Source organism: Lonchura striata, chromosome 15 (genome assembly GCF_046129695.1).
Source record: "Lonchura striata isolate bLonStr1 chromosome 15, bLonStr1.mat, whole genome shotgun sequence".
Classification (NCBI taxonomy): domain Eukaryota; kingdom Metazoa; phylum Chordata; class Aves; order Passeriformes; family Estrildidae; genus Lonchura; species Lonchura striata.
Window position 1 is genome coordinate 10,659,618 of NC_134617.1, and position 21,417 is coordinate 10,681,034.

Here is a 21,417-nt window from a genome sequence, read left to right on the forward strand (position 1 = left end):
TGTTTATAGAGTTCCTGATGTGGTCTAGTACACAGCCCTGCCAGGGATTGCATGTATATATGTATAAATATGTCTGTACATGTGCAATCAGAATACTTTCTGGATTCAGGGCCAGAATAAAGGGACAAAGTCAGGAATATGCAAAACAGGAGCCAACAGGAGCCACCAAGAGCCTCTATTCTGATTTCTTGAACCAAAATAAGTTTGTCTCTTTGACCCCAAACTGAGACAGATGGAACCTTGTAGTTCAAGGATGGTTTTGAGCTTCATGGTTTTAATAGGATAAAACTATCATATTCTCTATTTATCATTGTAATGTTTCTGAGGATAATTCTGGACAAATGCAGATATAATATAAACCTGCTAGGGAATTAATAGATGCTATATATATTTGGCTTTTTCTTTTTTTGGCTTGTTTGTTTTGGCTTTTTTTTTTTTCTTTAATTTGTTTAATCGCTTTTATGTTTTGTTTAAGGAGCCTGTTTCTTTCTTTGGGATTTTTGTGGGTTTTGTTTGTTTGGGCGGGAGTGCCTTGGTTTGGGCTTTCTTAAAAGCAATTCAAGTGGAGTTTACTTAATTTCCCACTGCAGAGCTGAAGGGAAGACCTGGTCCCCCCCTGTCCTGGAAGATGGCAAGGCTCAAGCATACAGGATCAACATCGAGCCGGACCCACAGGTATGGCAGCTGCAGCCCTGCCCCACATCTGCTGCTCTCCCAGCTTGCTGTTGAGGAGAGGACATCCATGTCTGGAGAGCCCTGCAGTCCTCCCAGGAGTGAAGGAGTTTCCACATGTGGTTTTAAAGTTCTTTGCAGGTCTATCTGTGCTTTCCTTGGGCTGGTTCCCACGGTGAGCCAGATCCTGAGCAGGTCTGGCACAATCCCATCTGTGTCATTGCCTCCCAGCCCAGCCAGGCTTTGCTGGATCAGCTTGCTGGGGACACAGGGTGGCTGGGCAGCAGCTGGGGGGTGGCATCCAGCACTGGTCCCTGGAGGCCATGACCAAGCTCAGAGTTAGTGTTATTTTGGCTGGAGCTCTTGGGAGTCCTCTGACTGTCCAGTGCCTGCCCTTGCTGGGGTACAACACGCCCAGGGTCTGTCTGTCTGCATCTGCCTCAGCTGGTGTGCCTCTGCTTTGGCTGCTTCCAAAATCTGCTGCACCCTTCCAGTCCTATGGCAGTGATTCACCTCCCATGATGGTGAATTTCTTTTGTTTGTTTTTTTGTTTGGATGTTTTTTAAAATAATGCTCTCATCTTTTTTCTTTTTTTTTTTTTTTTTCTCTCTCTCACTCTTTCTCTCTGTTTTGCAGCTCCTCTATTCCCTCTGTCCTCAGCTCTGTTCCCTGGAGCCTTCTACCTGTATCCTGCCCTGCCATACTACCCTGTCTCCTGCAGCAGCCAGGTGGTGGATGGAGCTGAGCAGGTCTCCTCATCTTTCCTACCTATCTCTAACGGCTTGTTAGCAAGGTCAGAGGTGACTCTCATTCTCCTTTGGCTTCTTGATAGAAAGATAAATGGGGTTTCTCTTCTCCTTCTCTGCTTATAAGGTACTGGATTGTCAATTTTTGCAGTGCTGGTCCCTGTTGTGGAGATACCTGGGGTACAAGGAGGAGACCAGGAGGATAGATAGGCAGAGGGCAGCTCCTGCTGTCTGGCTCCCCTTGAAAGTGGGCTGAGCTGGTGCACATGCTGCCAGCTTTCCCAGGGACACGAGGTCATGGATGGCAGGGCTTGAGCCTGCTGAGGCTTCTCACTGCTGTAGGATGGCCGCCAGGGCTGTGGTGGAGACCCTGGGGCTGCCTACAGCCTTCAGAATGTCGAAGTGTGTCAGTTCAGGCTGACAGAATCCCCTGTGCTTGTCCCAAAGCATGTCAGCACCCTTTGGCTGATGCTGAGTGTTCAAATATTGCTCAGATGGTCATCTCCTCCACAGAGGTGGTTTATGTCATATGCTTTTCCATGCTTTTTCTCCAGCCCTTACAAAATGCCTGTGTGCAGGATCTGCTGGTTTAGTTCAACTGCTCCTTTCTAGAGAGGCTTTTAGAGGTCCTGGTGAGGGTTCCAGGGTTCCCCCTCAGCCATCCCTTGCCTCAGTTCAGAAGGAATACAAGAGCTGCAAGGGTGGAAGAGAGGGGATGATGCCACAAGGAGTGGTGTCTCCTTCAGTGAGGAATGAGGAGAAAGTACTGGCAGCAGAGAGCCCACCGAGTGCTCAGGATGAGGATGAGATCCTCCAAACCCCAAGAGAAATGGACAAGAGTGTGAGGCCTTTGAGTCTGTTGGCCATTCCAGTGATGTGGAATTTGCAGATAGTCTGCATTTCTGCCCAGGACAGCAGGCAGAGGCACAGCACAACAGCAGCACTGGCAGAGCTGCCTCGGTACCACACACCAGCAGCACGTGGGGCTGTTTGTCTTTCCTGCCCTGACTTACAGCACAGGCTGATGTGTGAGCTTGGGCTGTGCATTCTGGCCATGTTTGCTTCATTTATCAATTACAGCCATCTTTTCTGACAGATATTTTTTCTTACTGTACTTTACCTATGAATAATATTAAATGAAGAACAAATGTGCAGCAGTTCCACTGCCAGATACAACTTCCTGAGGTTTAATGCAGATTGGATTTGAATCTGACTATTAATATATGTTACATATGGATCTTTTTAAAAATTAGACAGTTTTATAGAATATAACAAAGGGAATAGGGAATGGACTATTCTAAATACAGACCTACACTAAAAATATGTAAATCTGGGGAGTAGGTGTGTAAAGCAGATGTGTTTGTGGTAGGGCACTGAGAGAGGTGTGTGAACAAGGGTCCACAAGTACAGGCAGCAGGTTCCTGCTCTTGCTCTTTTTTTTTTTTTTTTTTTTTGGTGCCTATATCCATGTGTTGTCTTCCATAGTGGCTTTTTGGGCTTCCCAGAGAGGAGATAGAGGTGGTTCCATGCACACCTCCAGGTTGCATGTAAGCACCCAAGATGTGTTGGTTGACTCTTCTCCCCAGACCGCCTGTGCCTCCAGTGTGGTTGATGCTGACAGCCTGGAACACATGCCAGCAGCTGTGCTAACCCAAGAGTTACACTGATGTCCTCTGACCTGTGTGAGGCTGAAGGTGACCATCAGCACCCAAAGAAAGCCAATTTTTGCTGCAGGTACCAATCCCCTGGGAGCAGAGCTCCCAGGCATGGCTGGAGTCCCTGTGGAGCAGTGCCAGGTGACCCAGGGCTGTCCCATGCTGTGTTCATTCAGCCCCTTTGGCAAAGGCACGTACTAGATTGTGAGAAGGAAAAATCTCATTGTAAAGTAACTTGGCTCAATATGTGCAACCTTTAGGTGCACTTCCTTGCATCTGGAAAAAAGCAATCTGCTTTGAAACACAGGGAAAATTTTCTGCTGGAATTCTGCCCTCAAATCACAAAATAGGTTAGGGGTTTGTCCCTGAAAAAGATTTTTAGAGTTTTACCCCAAGTGGCTTTTGCAGTGATGTGGAGCACATATCCTTTCTTCTTTCAGGTTTTACTCTGTATGCTTTTTCATCATACTGGGCAAAGATCTGTTGAAAATCTTGACTTATGACTACAGTAACTCTTGCCTGAAACATGCACATAAGCAGAATGCCTCAATCTGAATGATTTGTAGGAAAATCTGTATTTATGTTATTACAATTTAGGGTTTTAGGTGTAATCTTTGTCTTGAAGGCAGTGAAATTTGTAGTTGCCTTCTGTGCAAGAGAAGTTGGAAGGTGTGGAGTAGCTGGTGAGTTTTTCTCTCCCCTTTTCTAAATCTCTTGTAGTTTCTCAGTTTAGCTTTCTGGTAAACCCCTACTCAGAGTCCAAGAATGTAATCAATCCTCCTTATTTTTTTTTTTTAATTTTTGGTGGGTTTTTTGTTTGATTGTTTTTGTTTCTGTTTTTGATTATTGCCATGACTGTGGGGAATAGCTGCCCTCAAACTGAGGAAGCTGGAACTGGAGAGCTGCTTTTTCACAATTAGCAGGAACAACACTGAACAGGATGAGTAACTTTTGGGAAAAATAATTTATTTTTTGTTAAAGCAGACTTTGGTTATCATTTGGTTTTGCTAGATGAGTTTGTCCTTAACAGCAAGGACCTACAGAGGAGTCCACAAATGCAGTGGTGTTCAGATTTGCAACCTAAAGAAGGGATGCCTGTCTGTTGGACCCAGAGATGGGTGGAGGTGGGACCTACGGGGATGCTGGGGACAGCTCAGCAGTCAAGATTTCCATCGTGCACACATGACATTGCTGCTGGCATGTTGGGGTCCCCAGTCTCACCTGGCATGGTGTCTTTGTGGGCACTGGTCCCAGCCACTCCCCCCAGCATACAGGGAGAGTGGGAGCACCCATCCATCAGTTTCTGGAGTTTTTGGCTTCCTGTAGCATGAGCTTGCTAGTCAAAATACTGCCATGCAGTGCTAATAAAAAAAGAGGATGTTTGTTTTTTTGTTCATTCCCAAAGTGCCAGAATTGGCAGTTCTCTGGCCCGGGGGGCTGGAAATGTGGGCTTTGGTCTGTGGGGACCCTGTCAGTGCTAATTGACAATAGATCAAGTGTGTGGGTGGGAGAGTAATTGCAGAAATTAAATTGTCAGCACGTCGCCAGAGCTGGAATAGCATGAAAGTCCTCCCAAACCTGGATGCTTGGCTGAAATAGCTACATGGGGTGAAAGGCTGGGTTTCCTCTGGCAGTGCAGACAGGCAGAGGCACTTCCCACAGCAGTCCATGGGAATGGCATCCTGGTGCTACTGAGCTAACAGAGCAGCCCTGTGTCATTCTCAGGAGATGGAGGAGCACTCTTGCTCCTCTCTTGTGCTGTGTCCTGAGCAGGGGCTTTCCCAGCCTGACCACCCAACTGGGAGGGTGAGCTCTGGGCAGTGGAGAAGAGCCACAGCATCAGGGGAGATGCACAGGGACAATGAGAAGGCTGTTTCTGCTCATCACTTATGCATTATTTTTCCTATGTGTTACTCTGTTCTTGACACTCAGTTCATAGAGATTTGTTGTTTGTTTGCTCTAACTAAAATCAGGTGCAAGGTGCGTGGCTTGCTATGTGAAAATGCCAGCTGGAATGAGGTGAAGAGGAGAAATTGGGACAAACCTGCGTCTACTGTAACTGTTTGAGCAACCTAATCCAGGCATTGCAGGAAACCCAGGCAGTACTGGGTGTGAGCCAGGCCAGTGGAAATGTGAACACATCTTTATTTGCTCTTGTCAGAGGGGCTCAGGTGTGTGTGGCTGCAGGACTGAGGACTTGCCACCTCTCATTGCACATGGCATCCACCCAGTGTGGGCTCTGCAGCATCATTCCTGGGAGTTTTTCATACTTGCCTTGACTTCACAAATAGTATCACTGCTGATTGTGCTTGCTCCTAATTACATAAATGAAATCACATGTGGGCTTCAGGTGACTCTGAGCTTGTGGTGCCCCAGCTCTGGGCACCCAGGGACAGCAGTGGTGTCCCACAGTAAAGCAGGGAGAGTAGTTGGCTGCTAACCTGTGCGGTAGAACTGATTTTAACACCCTTAAAAATGTGTTAAATATGCTCATATTTACTTTTTGCTTGGGTTTGTTTTTGTTTTTTTTTTTTTACTAAGGGTGAATGTCTCCTTACTTAATTAACTGAGTAATGGATTTAAGTTAACTTTAATTAATGTAATATTTGTTTTAAGTTCTCTGTGGGTTGCTGCCAAGAAGGAAACTTCTGTGTACTTCTTTGCAAAAGCCTGGCATAGGCCATGCTGAATTCTGTGAGCTGGGGGTTAAAGCCTCCTAGCTGGAGAGATGGAATTTCCTTTCTCAGGGAGACTGACCATCCTTCCTCCCCTGCTCTTGGGGCAGGCTGGGCCATGCCTGCTTCTAGGAAAGCTCCTGCTGTGACCCCCAGTCCCAGCCAGCGGGGCACCAGCCTCTCCTGATGGAAGGAGGGAAAATGTCTGCCTTGGGGAAAACAAAGGATGAGCTAATGCCCTGGCAGAAACCCGGGTTCCCTTCCATGGGAACTCGCAGCTCGTTGTTTGAGGACTGATTTAATAGCAGAAACATGCTGAATCCTGACAGCCACTGTGGGTGCATCAGCCGTGAGCTCCGAGTGCTCAGGCAACATTTCACACCCAGATACTGGGGTTTTACACTACAAAAAGCCACTAATCTAGTTTACTGGGTGAAGAGGTTACACACACATAGCATATGCACTTGTGTTTACTTTTGCTTGTGATATAATATTGCATCATTTGAAAGCAAAGGAGTTTTCTGAGTATCACTGTAACATCTTGAAGCTGTAACCTTTTATGTGAAATTCTCTGTGTATGTCTTAGATAAATTAGCATCTTTAAGTGAGTTTTGATAGTCCTGGTATATGAAAGAGGCAAAACCAATATTAGGATAAAGGAGGGGAAAATGGGAATGGAAACTTCAAAACAGTGTTTTCTTCTGTCCAGGTAACTTGAATAATTTGTTCTCATTGAAGGTACACAGGAATTGTGCTGAAATGACAAAACAAAATGTTGTTGGATTAAGTGCTAACACAGACATATACTGTGTTATTTTCCTTGATAACATCAGTTTCAGTGCTAACTCCATTAACACAGGCAAGGAAACTGCTGCTTGTGTGCTCAGAAGTGCCAGGTGTTTGGAAGCATGGGAGTAGCTCAGTGTTTCTGTTCTTGTCCATCAGTAAAAACAGTTTATCCCCTTTCACTTTTCCTTGTGGCTGATTTAGGAGGAATTAACTGCTCCTGGAGGTCACTTGAGTGACCTGCTGGGGTGAGAGCATGTGGAGAGAGCCATCCCCAGTGGTGCAGCATCTCCAGGGATGCTGGAGGGTTGCTCACAGTGGTCCCTCGGGATGATCAGGCTGAAGCAGCTGCTTCCATCCCCTAAAGCAGCCCATGCTACAGAGGGCTGGGAAAGGCTAAGACACTACCTGAATTTATCTTTTTTTATTAATGAGGAAAAACAAAAGGTTGGGACATTCCAAGATTAAAAAACATCTCATCCTGTTGTTTTTGCTGTGTTTTCTGGTGTACTACCTTACCATGGCTTTTACAGAAGGAGGTGTTCAGATTAGCCATGCTGGTAGAGTAGGCACCTTTTGGTTTTAAGCATGTAATATTTTTGTAGCCTGAAGCTTAGCTTGTTGCTGATGAAACTTCTAGTTTCAGTTAGCTGCTGATAATGATTATAGAAAGAAAATCAGAAAGTGTGATATGTTAACATCTGAAAAAGCAACAATTCCCCAACTGAGAGAGAAGGGTGACAGTAAGCTGGAAAACATGATACCAGGGCATAGTCTGTTAGTGGTAAGCTCACCAGGTTTGTCCTGTAAGCCAAACACCAGATGCTGACTGAAGTGATTAGTGGAAGCATGGAGTGAAATGGGAACAGCAGCATCTTCCCTGGGAGAAAGGGGGCAGTCAGGAGGGCGGGTGGACACTTGCTGTGATGGTTTCAGGTTTTTTTCCATCTGTAGTGGATATTATTTTCTGTCAGTGGGAAAGTTAATCCAACAGCAGCTGGGCTGGGGGTGCATCAGTCTGACACCTGCACTGAGCAGTGCCCTCCTGTTCCTGAGCTTGGAAGGTGACCCTGAACACTGGAGTGTAGGACAGCCCTCTCTAGGTTTTAGACTGTTGTTGAGCCTAGCTCTTGTGAGGTAGTCACTTGGTCAGGAGCTTGCTTCTGCTAGGTAAAGGAGGAAATTTCAAGGCTCTTCTGCCAAGACATTCATGCAGAGCTCTCCTCTGTCTTCTGGGTAAATGCCCCTCTCATATTTGATGTTAGAAATTGCTCTCTGCACTGTACAGGCAAGACAAATGCAAACACATTTTAATCTTGACAGTCTTAGGTAACTTTTTTCCATTGATGTGGATTTTTAAGAGACTGCTGAGGAGCCAGGAAGGTTTTAAGGGATAAAGTCCTGGCATTGCAGCGAGTCTCTCCTGAGCTCTTTAATTTGCATGAGGGTGCAGCTTCTCCCTGGAGCTGTGGGAGGAAACATCCATCAGAGCCTTGCTGATGGCCATCCACATGGCTGCTCCAAGGTGGAGAAACGTTCCTACTCTTTGAGTGTGAGAGATTTGTCCCTGGGTAAAATGTGGCTTTGTGCTATACCTTGTGCCATACAGAATCACAGAATGGTTTGGGTTGAAAGGGACCTTAAAGTTCATCTAGTTTCACCTCTCTTGCGTGGGCAGGGAGACCTTCCGCTGTCCCAGGTTGCTCCAAGCCCCATCCAATCTGGCCTTGAACACTTCCAGGAATGGGGCAGCCACAGCTTCTTTGGGCAACCTGTGCCAGGGCCTCACCACCTTCACAGGAAATAATTTCTTCCTAATATCCCATCTAAACCTGCCCTCTGTCAGTGTGAAGCCATTCCCCCTTGTCCTGTCGCTACATGCCCTTGTGCAGTACAGCCTGTCCTGGGAATATGGGCGGGCTGGGGCTCCACCAGGCTCCAGCTTGAGTCATGTTTCATGTGAACACTGTCTGCAGCCTTTTTACAAAAAGATCATCTGATTTTAAGAGTTTGGTCTCTTAGAGAGATCTGAAATACTGATTTGATATTTAGCTGACAGCTGTGAAAGGAGTGTAGTGAGAAGGATGTAATGGATAAGGTTTTCCTTTAGACTGTGGTATACATTTGTTACAACCTGGTTTAAACCCAGAAAAGTGAGGAAAGCTAAGTCTCTGTGTATAAGCCTCAAAGAACTTTGAAGATTCTAAATATACCCAAAAACTAGATTAAAACCAAATGAGGTTATAGTTTAGTGCCAAAAAAATGGTGTATTTTTTATTTAATAGTAAAAGAAGCAAAGAAAAAGGAGGAAAAAAAAAAAAAAAAAGTGTGTGTGGGGTGGTGGGGGAGAGAGACACAGGGGTTAGATGGAAGCATATCACCTATCTGAGGGTCCCAACAATATCTCAGTGCTCCCTTCCATCTGGCCTTCTTGGTGCTGAGGGTCCCACATCACGCTGCCACATGCGGACGAGTACAGAATTCCATGGATTATCCACTTTGGGCATGTGGGAATGCCCACGTGTCTCCTGTGCAGGGGCCTGTTTGACACTGCCTTGCAACACTGAGGGTCTGTTGCATCATCTCTGGTGTAGGGGATCCCTTTGGGATCCAAGGTTTATTGAACCTTAACACAGCAAAGGACCGAATAAGGAAAAAGGGACAGCGAGGGGAGCATGGCTGACTGCCAGAGGCTCATCCACAAAGTGGCTGCTGCACCTTTTATACCCCTGGGGGTTGCCTCAGCCAGCCCTGGCCCCTCCCAAAGTCCATCAGTCAACTCTCCTTGCTGTCCTGTGGAGGAGACCTTGCAGGTTGGCTGGAGGGGAGGTGTTGTCATGCCAAGCCCCCCCAGCCACAGGCTTCCCCCATTGCCAGCTGCCCCAGGCATGGGGCACATGTGCACACCCTCCCTCCACATGTCCCTGACAACCCAGGCTGGCTGGGGGAAACAATACAGAGCGGGGAAAGGGGACTGTGGGGAGAACAGAGGGTGTCCAAACAACAAACCATACATCAACAACACTCCTCTTAACATACACACAATATTCATCCCTTAATTGTGAGAGCCAGTCATCATATTACCCATCTATAACACATCTCCCACCACTGGGTGCGAGGGTCTGTGTGAGCCTGGCAGCTGATAGCCCTGGAGCTCTGGTCTCCTCCCCAAAGATGCTAAGCTTGTACTTTGTGAACGTCCCCAGTTCCTGAGCTTCATCTTCATCAAAGAACAGTCCAGGGCCTCACTCCGAAGGCCTGTTCAGGGTGTGGTGGTGTTCTGTGCAGCTTTTGTAATACAGTTCTAAAAGTCTTTCATGAAAATGTTTAAGTCAAAAACTATAATATTTCAGTCTCTGACAAGGTTGAAAGGGGAGCTTGGGAGAATATTTAAAATCTATCTTGTAAAAAACCCCACACACTCAATTTATCTGGCCTCAGCAAAATAGACCTGACCTTTTTTCCTTAATTTTCTGAGCTGAGCAAAGTAATAGGATCATACTTACTAGAGCTTTTGAAAGTTAGATTGAAGGCTGCTTATAGTCTGTAAAAGCAGCATATACACAGAACATCTGAAGTGTGCTTATAGAGAAATACGTGTTAAAATGAGTGTAGCTTTTAAATTTATCTTTTTTTCTGAGCTTTGGGAGCAGCCTTTGTCATAAGGATTCCCCTGGGACTCCTTCTGAGGCTTTTTTTGGAGAATCAATCGTATTCCTTCAGCTGTTGGCCACAGTGTGAATCACTTATTTGCATTGAAATGGAATCCATGCTGTCTGTCCCATACATCCCCCACTGCAGGGTAATAATAAAATTTCAATTTCTGGGACTTTTGAACTGGTTCATCAGAGATGAAGCAGTCTCTTTACTTTTGAAAATCTGGGGGGAAGGAGAGGAGGGAGCTGCAGCATTGCAGCTGTCTTCTGTGCAGAGGCAGAGTCTTGATTTGAGGGTGTCAGGATTTACTGGGATATGTCTTCAGGCTTAATTGCTTGGCACATTTGCATGATAGAGAACTTGCAGTAATGAAGGCAAAACTTCATCCACAGAAAGCCCTCTGCCAGGAGAGGCCAGAATCAGTTGGGACTCAATTACCCAAGCTTGAAACAAGGGAGAAGAAAGCCAGAGGAAGAGCTGAAGCAGACAGGCTTGTCCTGCTGTTGCTGGATGGTGGACACAGATAACCAAACACAGTCACAAGAAGCACCTCTTCCAGGTGACTCTGTGGCTGAGGGATGCTTTACCTCCTGGTGCATAAATAGCAATGCTTGTCTCTGTAAGTCAGCATTTTGGCAGCAAACCTTCAGCTGGCACCGGCCCATCATGGCCTGGTTTTGAGAAGAGGGTGAATCTAAGAACATCAAACAGAATGGGCTGAGCCAAACGTGGCCTTCAGCTCTGTTTGAGTCTCTTGTGGTGTGTGAGAGCAGGACCAGCACGCAAAGGATTAGGAAAATAAACAAAGTGCAGGCAATTCCTGTGGGGATGGGCACCCACATCGCAGGGACAGAGCTGCTGCTGGTCCTGTCTGGGCAAATCTCCCACCACCATTGCACAAGTGGGCAGATGGAGGGTGCACTTGGGGCTTGGAGGTGTAATTTAGGAGATATTTCCAGCTCTGCAGCTGGTGAGTTTGCTCCCAAGGAAGGTTTCTTAGATACACCAAAACCATCATTGTTCATCCTTCCAAATCATGCCATGGGTGGAGGGGCTTGCTTGGCGGTTCTAGGAGCCAATGTTGGCCTATCAAATTAGCAATCTCCAGTTAAAATCTCTCCTAATCTGGAAAAAGGAAATTACTTATTTTGTTTGTCTTTTAAAAGTCTAATGTATAACACACTGAAGTAAATGAACTTTAAATGTTTTCAGATCAGAATATGAAGCTCTAAATCTCTGTAGTCTCTAGAGCTAAGGACTTGCAGTTGAAAAAGGGTGGGAGAACAAATAGGACATTCTGCAAAATGCATTAAAAAAACAGCCAAGCATGAGAAAACAAATCGGGAGTTTCTGGTTTGTAGGCTGAAAGAGTTCTTGGTGAGAGTTCACAGGCCAGCTCGTAAGAAGGGTTTGCAAACTCAGTTTAAGAAAGGCCATAAAAAGCAGGAAGAAAATCCAGCAAAGAAAAGCAAATTAGGCCTCGAAGTGGGGAAATTTGAACTGATCTTGATTTTGACAACTGGAAAGAAATCCATCTGGTTCTGGGTTTCTGAGGGCGAATGTGTGAGTGTTTTCCACAAAGCGAAGCCTTGCAGAGTCTCGCAGCCTATGAGGAGGAGGAGACTGAGCTCTGGCCTGGGAACAGCATTTTGTGCTACAGGAGGAGCCTCTTGATCCCTGTGGATGCTGCTGGGTCACCTGTGTCTTTATAACATGCTGAGCAGAGGAAAGGTGAGCTGCCAGCACCATGAGCATCCTCCTCCACAGGGACAGGGAGCTGGTGGCAGATGGAAATGCCAAGCAGTGCAGGAAGGGCTCTGTTTCCTCCCTTCCATCAAGGGCCTCCTTTTGGATAGTGCCCAAGCAATAAGTTTTAGCTTTATAGCAACATTTGGTCCTGATGTACAAATTGCTGAGCTTAACAGGGACAAAGGGGTGACGCTTTACAAACTACCCTGGATTTAAGCAAGTCCATGGAGATGATGGTCTGGAGGAGGTTTCCATTCTGGAAACAACCACCAGTTCCATGTTCCCCAGCAAAGGTCTGGATGGCACCAGTGTGCAGGAGCACGTGAGGTCAGAGGAGAGGACCCAGGCACCCTGGACTGAGTGTGAATCTGGCCCAGATAAAGGTAATGGCTTTCTAAAAGCATCGCTCTCAGTGCTGCCAACCATATGGACCATTGCTTTTATCCCAAAAAAATGTTTATGATCCTCCTTTACCTCTCTCCGTGTCATGGTTGAGTGTTTTCTTTATTTCCCTTGAAATAATAATCTAAATCAGGGAATTGGGAACCCATTGCCTGTTTGTGTGTATATATATATATGGGGTTTTTTTGAGACTATAAATTGGGGAACAGTTAAAATTATATTATTCCTGGCAGCAAAATTCCTTTTTTAATAGACAATTTGAAGTTATTATGTTGGAAGCAGTTTTCCCCACGTGTTTGTGCATGTGTGGTGTGGAGGGAACAGTGCCAAGAGGGCTCCAGGCAGCTTCTGAGGCAGGGGAAGTTGCTGGGAGCTTGCTAAAGGCTGCAGGTTTGCAGCTGATAGTAGGAAAAAACTTTGAAGACACCATCTTTCAGTTCTTAAGTAAGCTTGGTCTTATCAATGGACATTTTGCCTTAGGAAGAACTGAAGAATTGTATTTTCAAGATCTTTTTCTAGCAGGATCTGTTTTTTTACTTCTCTTAGCTGTTTGTTTTTACGAGGTTTGTGAATGCAGTACGTTCTCCTGTGCACCAGGGATAGACACTTGTTTCTAATTAGTATTTATTGGATTATTTTAGTCAAAAATAGGCTTTGTATCAGACCCTCCCAATGTACACTTCATTCTTTGTTCACAAGATGGTGTTTTATTGCCTTGCTTGCTTTTTTATCAGCTTCAATCTACTGAAAAGCTGGTGGAAAGAGCTCTTTTGGGGAGCTGCCCTAGAACAAATTAAACCAGGTTAAACAGATTTCAGCCTCTTATACTGCATCTATGTCTTTCATCAGTCCAGGCATGTTTGTGACTCATATGGCTGGAAATAGCAGCCAGCATGTGTCCATGGCTGTGTCCAGCTTCCTGCTGCTTTTCCCAGTTGCTGGAGTTAGCTCCAAAGCCTGGCTCAGGTGACATTAGCAGTAGGTATTGCTTGGTTTATGGGTGTGGATGGGACTGACTAATAGCACACCCATGTATGTGGAATTCCATGTGTGTGGAATAACACATAGGTAATGTTTGACATTGGTAAAATAATGTGGAAAATCTGTAGTTTAATGGCATCTGAGTTCCTGACTTGAGGTCATATGACAAAAAGATTTCCACAGTTTACCTTGGGACTTAAGAGCAAATGGAAATGTGAATACCAAGCTAAACCCTTGACTGGTGTGTTTCTCACACTGTAAATGACTAATCTTATTTGGGGAGAAAACCTCCCTAAACTAATGTGTATCTGTGTGGACAAGGGTAGCTGCAAGTGAAAATAGCAGGATTGGTCCCTTGGCCTCAGGGGTTGCCCATCCTGCACATGGAGCTGCCTAGCATGGGTTTATCCTGTTTGGTGATAGAAATGAAAGGGATGGGCCCTGAAGTCAGGAGCACAGCAAATGGGCTCAGAGGGATGGAACATGGAATAAGAAGTAGACTCACAGCCTTTCTTCTAAAGAAACAGCACATATGCTTTTAAATATAAAATAAATGCAGAATATTTGGCAGTGGCTCACTAGGAGAAACAGCAAATTCATTTAGCTGGGGACCAAGGGGAGCTGTGTAGATTCAGCACAATTTAACTGCAGGTCAAGCCTGAGTTTTCCTTTTCCTGCTGCACATCCCTGTTTTCCACAGCACACATAAAATATTAGTACTGCAAACTTCATGTCCCAACACAGCTCCTCCATGTACATCACACACTATAAATCTCAGATTTTCTTCTTTCTTTCTCTTCCAGGACAGTGGCCCTGCCCAGAGCAGGAGGTCGATGCCCCATGGGTCTGGGGGCAGCCCTGTGGACAGCAAGCAGATGCTGAACGTGCAGCATCACCAACCAACCCGGCTTTACGCCAGCAACAGCCCCGAGTCAGCCCTTCCAGGCCAGCTGAGCGGACTCCACATCACTCCTGCCCACAGGTAGGACCAGGGCAGGGCTTGGCTCTGCATCTGCTGCTGCTTCTGCAAACTAAGGTTCAGGGAGTGCACAGAGCCTTTGTGCTCCTGGAGCTCCTGAGGTCGTGGAATCAGACTCACTTTTAATTGGAAAGGCCTTCAAGATCATTTTCTGTAACCATTGACATAACTCTGTCCAGTCCATCAAGATGTTGGGCTGGTCAAGTATAGGTGGGAGGAGAAAAGAAACTAACCAAATTAACAAAGCAAATCAAAAATAAAAGGGTCTGGAGACACCGGTTTCTGAACAAAATGGCCACATCTACATAGGTAGCAGCTGCAACATTGAATTGAAGCTTGTGATGCTGTAGCTCAGGTATGAATCTTGGTGAAGGTGCTCATTCTCTAGATCTCTGTTAAGATCCTTCTATTGCTGATGCGAGTAGTTAGATAAGTGGCCCCTACGTACAGTCCCCCAGCTGGGATTAATGCCAAGGAAGACAAGAGGAGGAGAGGTGTAAATTGGATATTAGCAAAACTTTCTTCACCAACAAGGTTGTCAAGCCCTGGCACAGGCTGCCTGGGGCAGTGGTAGAGTCACCATACCTGGAGGGACTTAACAAACATCTAGATGATTCTCTTGGGGACATGGCTTAGTGGTGGCCTTGGTAGTGCTGAGGGAATGGTTTGGCTTGATGATCTTAGAGGGCATTTCGAACCTAAACAATTCCATGGCTCTGTGAATGTCACAGACAATAATAGTTTGTTTTTTCAAAGTGTATCTTCAAGATAGGATAGAGGTGCTGCCCTCCTAGGAGTGGGGAACACCTTGCCACAGATCCAGGAGCCAATACTTGTCCTAGAAACTGGAGGTGTTGGCTGAAAGGATGAACTCCAGTAACTGGGATGTTTATAAGTGCAAGATCTGCTCAGTGCAGCTGTCCGGGAGGCTGAGAAATAAATAATGCTCCTAGGAAAGAAAAGGCTTTTGTGTAGCCAAGAATGGTTTGGGTGAATAACTCAGACTTTGAGACAAGCCAGGTTGTGGACTGGGATGCTTTCACATGGCTTATGAGGATCTTGATTAATGTTCCTCCAAACTGGCAAAATATCCTGTAAGAAAGTAATGTCTGTATCACATGCAAAGAGAGTTTCTTTTCAGCTTGGGAACTTTGTCTGCATGAATCTGTATTTCAGTGATGCAGCAAGCCAGCTCATTCCCTGTGCTGCTTCGGGAAAGTTATTGAAGTTGGAAAGAGGAGAACTGCACAAAAAACAGAGAACAAAATCTGGTGTTATCTGCAAATGAGCCTAAAGCCAGGACATTCTCTTGGGTCTTTGAGTAGAATTGGGGCAGGAGTGTATTTTCTTTGAATTGGAGTGCATTTTCATTGATGAGGCTGGGCTGGCCAAACACCAGGCACCACTAAAGTCACTTGCTTACCCTCTCCTGCTTTCAGCTGAGTAGAGAAGAGGGGAAAAAAATAACAGAGGGTTCATGAGTTGGGATGAGGACAGGGAGAAAACACTCTAAGGGTTTAAATTTAAAGGTATAAAGTAAATTTATTATTAACAGAGTAAAAGGAAGCTAATGAGAAGTAAAATAAGCCCTTAAAACACATTTTTTTCCCCCAGCCCCTCCCTCCTTCCCACTGATAGTGCAGGGAGTCAGGGTGGGGGGCTTTTGGTCAGTTTGTCACTTGAGATCTTCTGTTTGCTCAGGGAGTGAAGTCTGTTCTCTGCTATGCTGTGAGTCCCTCCCATGGACAAACAAGTGTTCCCAAACTGTTGTGGCATGGGTCACTTGTCCCCGGGGTGCAGTCCTCTAAGGACGGGCTGCTCTGGTTTGGAAGCGAGGCCCCTCTCTCTGTCTCTGGCAGCAGGAGCCCTCGCTCCATTCGGGGCTTTCTCTGCCATCCTCTCACTCTGCCCTGAGCACTTTCCCCATGGGCTGTGGGTGGGTCTCTGCATCCCCCATGGACTTCCTGCATTACAGGGGGACAGTTTGCTCCATCACAGGCTTCGCCACGGCCTCCAACACCTGGAGCGCCTCCTCCCCTCTTTGTTTTGGCATTGACCTTGGTGCTGCCACGTTGTTTTCCCTCACACATCCTCACTTCCTCCTTTCTCTGACTAGAAGAAAAGCTGCTGTTCATAGGTACCATGGCAAACAAGTTCCAGTAATTCAAAGATTGCTGCAGGATCCCGCAGCACTGAGAGGTCGATTTTGTCTCTGTTCCTCTCTGGGGAGTCGCTGGCCACGCTCCCACCCCGGGCCGGGCCCTGCCGCCATGGAGCAGCAGTGGTGGCCGCGGCGCCTCGTCCCTGCAGGGCACGGGGAAGAGAAGCGCTGCTGCCCCTGCCCCTCTGCCCGCAGCGTGGCTGGGCAGGCAGGGCAAGGCTCGCCACGGGCCGTGCCGAGATGGCAGCAGCCAGGCATGGCTCCTGGCAGTGACGCCTCGCCATCCCTGGAAAATCTGCCCCTGCATTGTTTTGATTTTCTTCTTAAATATGTCATCACAGAGGCGTTACCAACCTCTCTAATTGGGCCAGCAGCATGTTCATCTTCAGAGCCAGCAGAGATTGGTTTTGTCATGGTGGAAGCCTTTAGCAGCTTCTCACAGAAACTCCCTTGTGGGCCCCCAGCTCCTCCACTACCAACAAGCCAGGCTGTGCCAAATTAACACAGCTGGCCAAAACCTGCCCTTTCCCGTTGAAAATGTGTGAATTGGTGTAGGAGTGAACTGTAGCAGGGTAGAGAAGCACTTGGAGCACAGCTGCTCCAAGGGGTTTGCACTGGCTGGGAGTCAGGGGATGGGTCCGTGGCTCTGCACCACTATGGCTCAGCCCCACCACCCAGGCTGGCCCTCACCTCCCACAGCGAGCAGAGCTGCTGGGGAGTCTCTACCAGAACTTGGAGCACTAGCCATTCTTTGAAAGTGATTTTTGTCTGGAGGGTTTTTTCTTTCTTTGAAAGTGAATGTTACTACTTTTGTTTATTTGTTTAAGCAGCCATGAATATAATACTGGTAGAGAAAATTATCCAGATGATGGCTGAAGTATGTGAAGCTGATGGAGTTCAGGGCTCTTGTTATTTTTATTGGTTTTGTAATGACCCTGATGACCTGCTCTATAAAAAGGAAGAGGAACCCCTTCCCCTGGAGCTGTGCAGTGTGTTGGGGCCTCTGGAGCACAAAAGCACTTGGATTCAGCTTTTCTCAGCAGGACTTTTAAGCATGTACCTGAAATATATTTGATTCCAGACCATGCTTTTCATGTTTTGATGTACTGGAGTGGAATAATGGTTTAAATTGCTGTTTGTTGCCTGTGCATCCCAAATGTTCCTCATACAGACCAGGAGCAGCTCCAGGCTGAAGTCTGGAGGTGGGGGTTACAGGCAGCCCCAGTGTCCCCCTCCCGGGTGAGGTGGTTTTCTCAGTTAAGCTGTACTCTGTGTTTGTGATGTGCCTACAGTAACACCAGCTTCACAGGAAGCACTTTGTGGCTGGTGAGGGGTATTGGTGTCCTGCCTGGCACACACTCTCCAGAGTCCCTTACAAGGGATGAGTGCATGCCCTGGCCCTACATAGTTAATGAAATGCATGTTTTTCCCATTTTATCAATAAATTCCATAGGTGGCAAAGCAATTTACAGCATTTGCAAGCAGCTGCCCTCTTTCCTGAAGGCATCTGGTAACTGGGCCAGCCCTGCTGTGTTGCTCAATTGGAGCCCAACAGGGAACAAGTTTAACCTCCTTGGTTCAGCAACTGTTCCTGTGCCAGACATACCTCCAGGCAGGGAAGCACATGGGAACAGAGGTGCTTAATTGAATCTGTGGGAATGTGGAGATTTCAGTACCTCCCTGATGAGCTGACAGTAGCTGTTTCTGTTTGACTTGAGCCTTTCTTTCTTTTGCTTTAAACCAGCATTGACCCCGTGAAGTCTCTCCCACGGAACAGAAATGGGATTGATGTGGAGTCAGATGTCTACAAGATGCTTCAGGATTATGAAAAGCCCATTTCAGAGCCAAAGCAGTCTGGATCCTTCCGGTACTTGCAGGGCATGTTGGAGGCCAGTGAGAATGGTAAGGAGGTTGGCACCCAAGCACCCTCCTGTAAGGAGGCCACCAGGAGGGCAGGTTTCAAACCAGTGTTTCACATACTCCTGCTTGCCAAATTTTGTGTCCAACTTGAGCACTGTGTGAAAGCTGGATTTGTAACCACGTGGCAGCTGTTTTCTGAGATGGTTTATGAAATGTGATGGCCTTAAGCGGTTGTGTAAGATCACTGTTGGTGAGCCTGGTCTGGTTAAGTAAATGGCATTTGCATAAGGACGTGGGATGGTCCTCAGCAAGGCAGGGATAGAGATCAGGAGCTCTTGGCTCACTTCTCAGGTCTGTCACAGCTTCCTGCCCATGTCGTTAACACATTAAATAATAAGATCCCAAATCTATACATTTCAGCGTCTTTTTTTATTTGCCTTTCACTGTTAAGTCTGTTGGGGCTTTTATGTTCAAATTTTTAGGCTTTGCTTTACAGTCTTACAGGGCAAGACTCCTCTTTCTGTTTCCTTCCAAGGGCCCCATTCTCCAATCATGTGAATCCAGGAACATATCTTTTATGAGAAAATACCAACTGCTGTAAATCTCATTATGGAGCCGTAAGAGGTAGTGAGTTGGGCTGTTGCACTTCAGTTTCTGTTTGTCTAAAATGTTGGAGAGGTCGGTTCTTTGACTAGAAGGCCGTTGGTTCTTGCTTCACAAGAAGCACAATTGCAGGTAACCTCTGATCATCATGGAATTCCACCAGTATTGGTTTTCTCAGTGGGACTGAGCCATAGTTACAAAGCATGAGATAGGATCAACCTCAGAAGCACTGGGTATATTATTATATTTTATATTAGTACTACAGCCCCTGGATTGGCAGAAAAACTGATGTTAAACACAGGCCCCAGCTGGACCTTCAGGTCCTTCAAGACCTCCAAGAGCAAGGACAAATCTGCTGCTTCCCAGTCTCCTCGTCAGGAAGAAGCAAATGAGAAGTGACTGTTTTAATCCCAATTAGTAACGCTCCTGCCTTCCTCCCTTCTCTGTGCCAGGGAAAGGTAACAAAACTCAAGCTCTGCTGGTTTGCCTCTGCCTCCCCCTGCATCCCACAGCCTTGGGCTGGCAGGAACCCAGTGCAAGGAGGAAGGGAGAAAGAAAAGGCTGGGGAAGAAAGAGATGCCAGGCAAGTCCCCCACATCCTGGGACTGTCCAGCCAGTCCTGGGTGTGTGCTCATCAGCATTCTCTTGGCACTAGCCTGTCACCAGTGCAACACTGAGTGTTTGACTGGAGCCTGACAGGCTGCTTTTGGGTACCAGCCAGTGACTGGAGCAGTCACTGTCACCTGGATTCCACCATCCTCCCTCTCAGTAGTGTGGAGGGGATGTGTGACTGCCTGCAAGCACAGCCTCACTTATGCCTTGGTCATTCCAACACTGTTTATTTCACAAGGGATGAGAAATTAGGTGAAAAGCATCTCTGCTTGACGTGAAGCTCTGTGATGTTCCAGCACATTTTCAACCCCAAGTGTTCCTGCTGGGTTTATTTTACAGCTGCCACCCCTGCTCTTTTTTCCTTAAGCCTAAAATTACACATTTTGACCTGAGCCTGCTCTGCATTGTCCTTTTAAAGTCAAGATCTCCTCTCCCAAGGAACTGAGTGTCTTGGACAAGGACCTGTTTTATATGGAATCTGTTCCTACTGGAAGCATTTTAGCCCTCTCCCACACCCTTAGGGAGCAATTCTTTGTGCTGAAGTGGAGGCTGGAGGAATGGCAGTGCCCACCCTTATAGGCACCCATGACCCAGAAAGGACAAAAAACTCCAGCCATAACGGAGATAGCATGGTTGAGGCTGTGGAGTTAAAGCATTTTGCTGCCTTGCTGCAGAACATAAATCACCATGAGGCTGGGCTAGTAAATAGAAGGAAATTATACACAGCTCAAGAAGATGGGAAGCAGCCTTCTCTGCAGGGTTCATTTTGCTGTAAAATCCTTTTTTTTTTTTTCCTTCTTTCCTTTTTTAAGCAGCTTATCCAAGCACTCTGCATGAGAGGCAGTGACAGCTTAACTGTTAAATGTTGGCAGATGAGCCTGTCTAGTCCAAGCACGCTGTGTCTCATGCTGGGGGAAGCCAACAGCTTCAGTTGCTTCAGTTTATTCCCAGCAAGGCAGCGGAAGGATTCAACAAGGGGCTTGGCTGGAGCCAGCCAAGTACTGAGAGAACTCCTGGGGTGGAGTGGCCCTGCTCTGCTCTTGGGCAGTGCCTTGCATGTATGAAAGCTCTTGGCATTGCCAAGCACTGTTTTGTGTTCTGGGGAGGTGGGTCTGGTGGGAAGCTGGTCCTTTTGGTTTTACCCACTGGGCTGGAACTGCTGACAGCATTTGCCTCTGTGTCAGAGCCATGGCTGGAGAGGGGGCTGTGGTGTGAAGGTGCCTGTGAAACCCAGGGGATGAGTCAGGTGTGCACCCTCCTTCCCTTCTGGGCCCAGGACAATGAGCACTCCTGAGACACATTGGACAGGGGAGCAGGGGTCTCTCCATGGAAGGAAGCATTTCCGAGTGATGGCCTTCAAAATGTATCTGTGGTGTGACCCTGCCCAGGGTCTGTGAGCAGCCAGCAGTGGGGATGTAACAGGCTCCAGGTGCTAAAAGTTCCCTTTAGGAAAGGCAGAGATGCTCCTGCAGGCGTGGGAGGCACTTACACTGGATTTTGCTCTGAAGCTTCCAAAACTGGCACGGAGTATGTGCAGATACCTCGATCAAAAGAGTTTGTGGCCTACAGAGACCTTCTGGGCATCAGGGCTTGAAGCACATGTTTACAATGGACCCTGGACTGAAACACCTTGGAAGCTCAGGGACTGTGGCAAATTAGAACTCTGGAGAATGATTTGTTCATCTAAGAGCTCCTCTGCTGTTTTTCCAAACTGTGAGCCAACTGGTCCTTCTTCATGAGGTCCTTCTTTTCCTTTCTACAACCTTAGGCAATCACAGAGGAACTGTAGATCAATATATACCAAACAGACGTGTCAGTTGTCAGCTGTGGAAAACCATGCAGTCAATACTGGAAGCTTTTAAGTGTCCCAGGAGTTGGC

The 21,417-nt window shown here is 46.8% G+C and overlaps 1 protein-coding gene across 1 annotated transcript in view; it reads left to right on the forward strand.

The window, feature by feature from the left end:
• Positions 1-21,417, forward strand: part of PDLIM4 (PDZ and LIM domain 4) — a 47,461-nt gene that overhangs the window by 22,128 nt on the left and 3,916 nt on the right. The window contains exons 3-5 of the mRNA XM_021549477.3: positions 591-675; positions 14,127-14,305; positions 18,208-18,365. Of these exons, the coding sequence (XP_021405152.1) occupies positions 591-675; positions 14,127-14,305; positions 18,208-18,365 (422 nt within the window). The remainder of the gene's footprint in view (positions 1-590; positions 676-14,126; positions 14,306-18,207; positions 18,366-21,417) is intronic.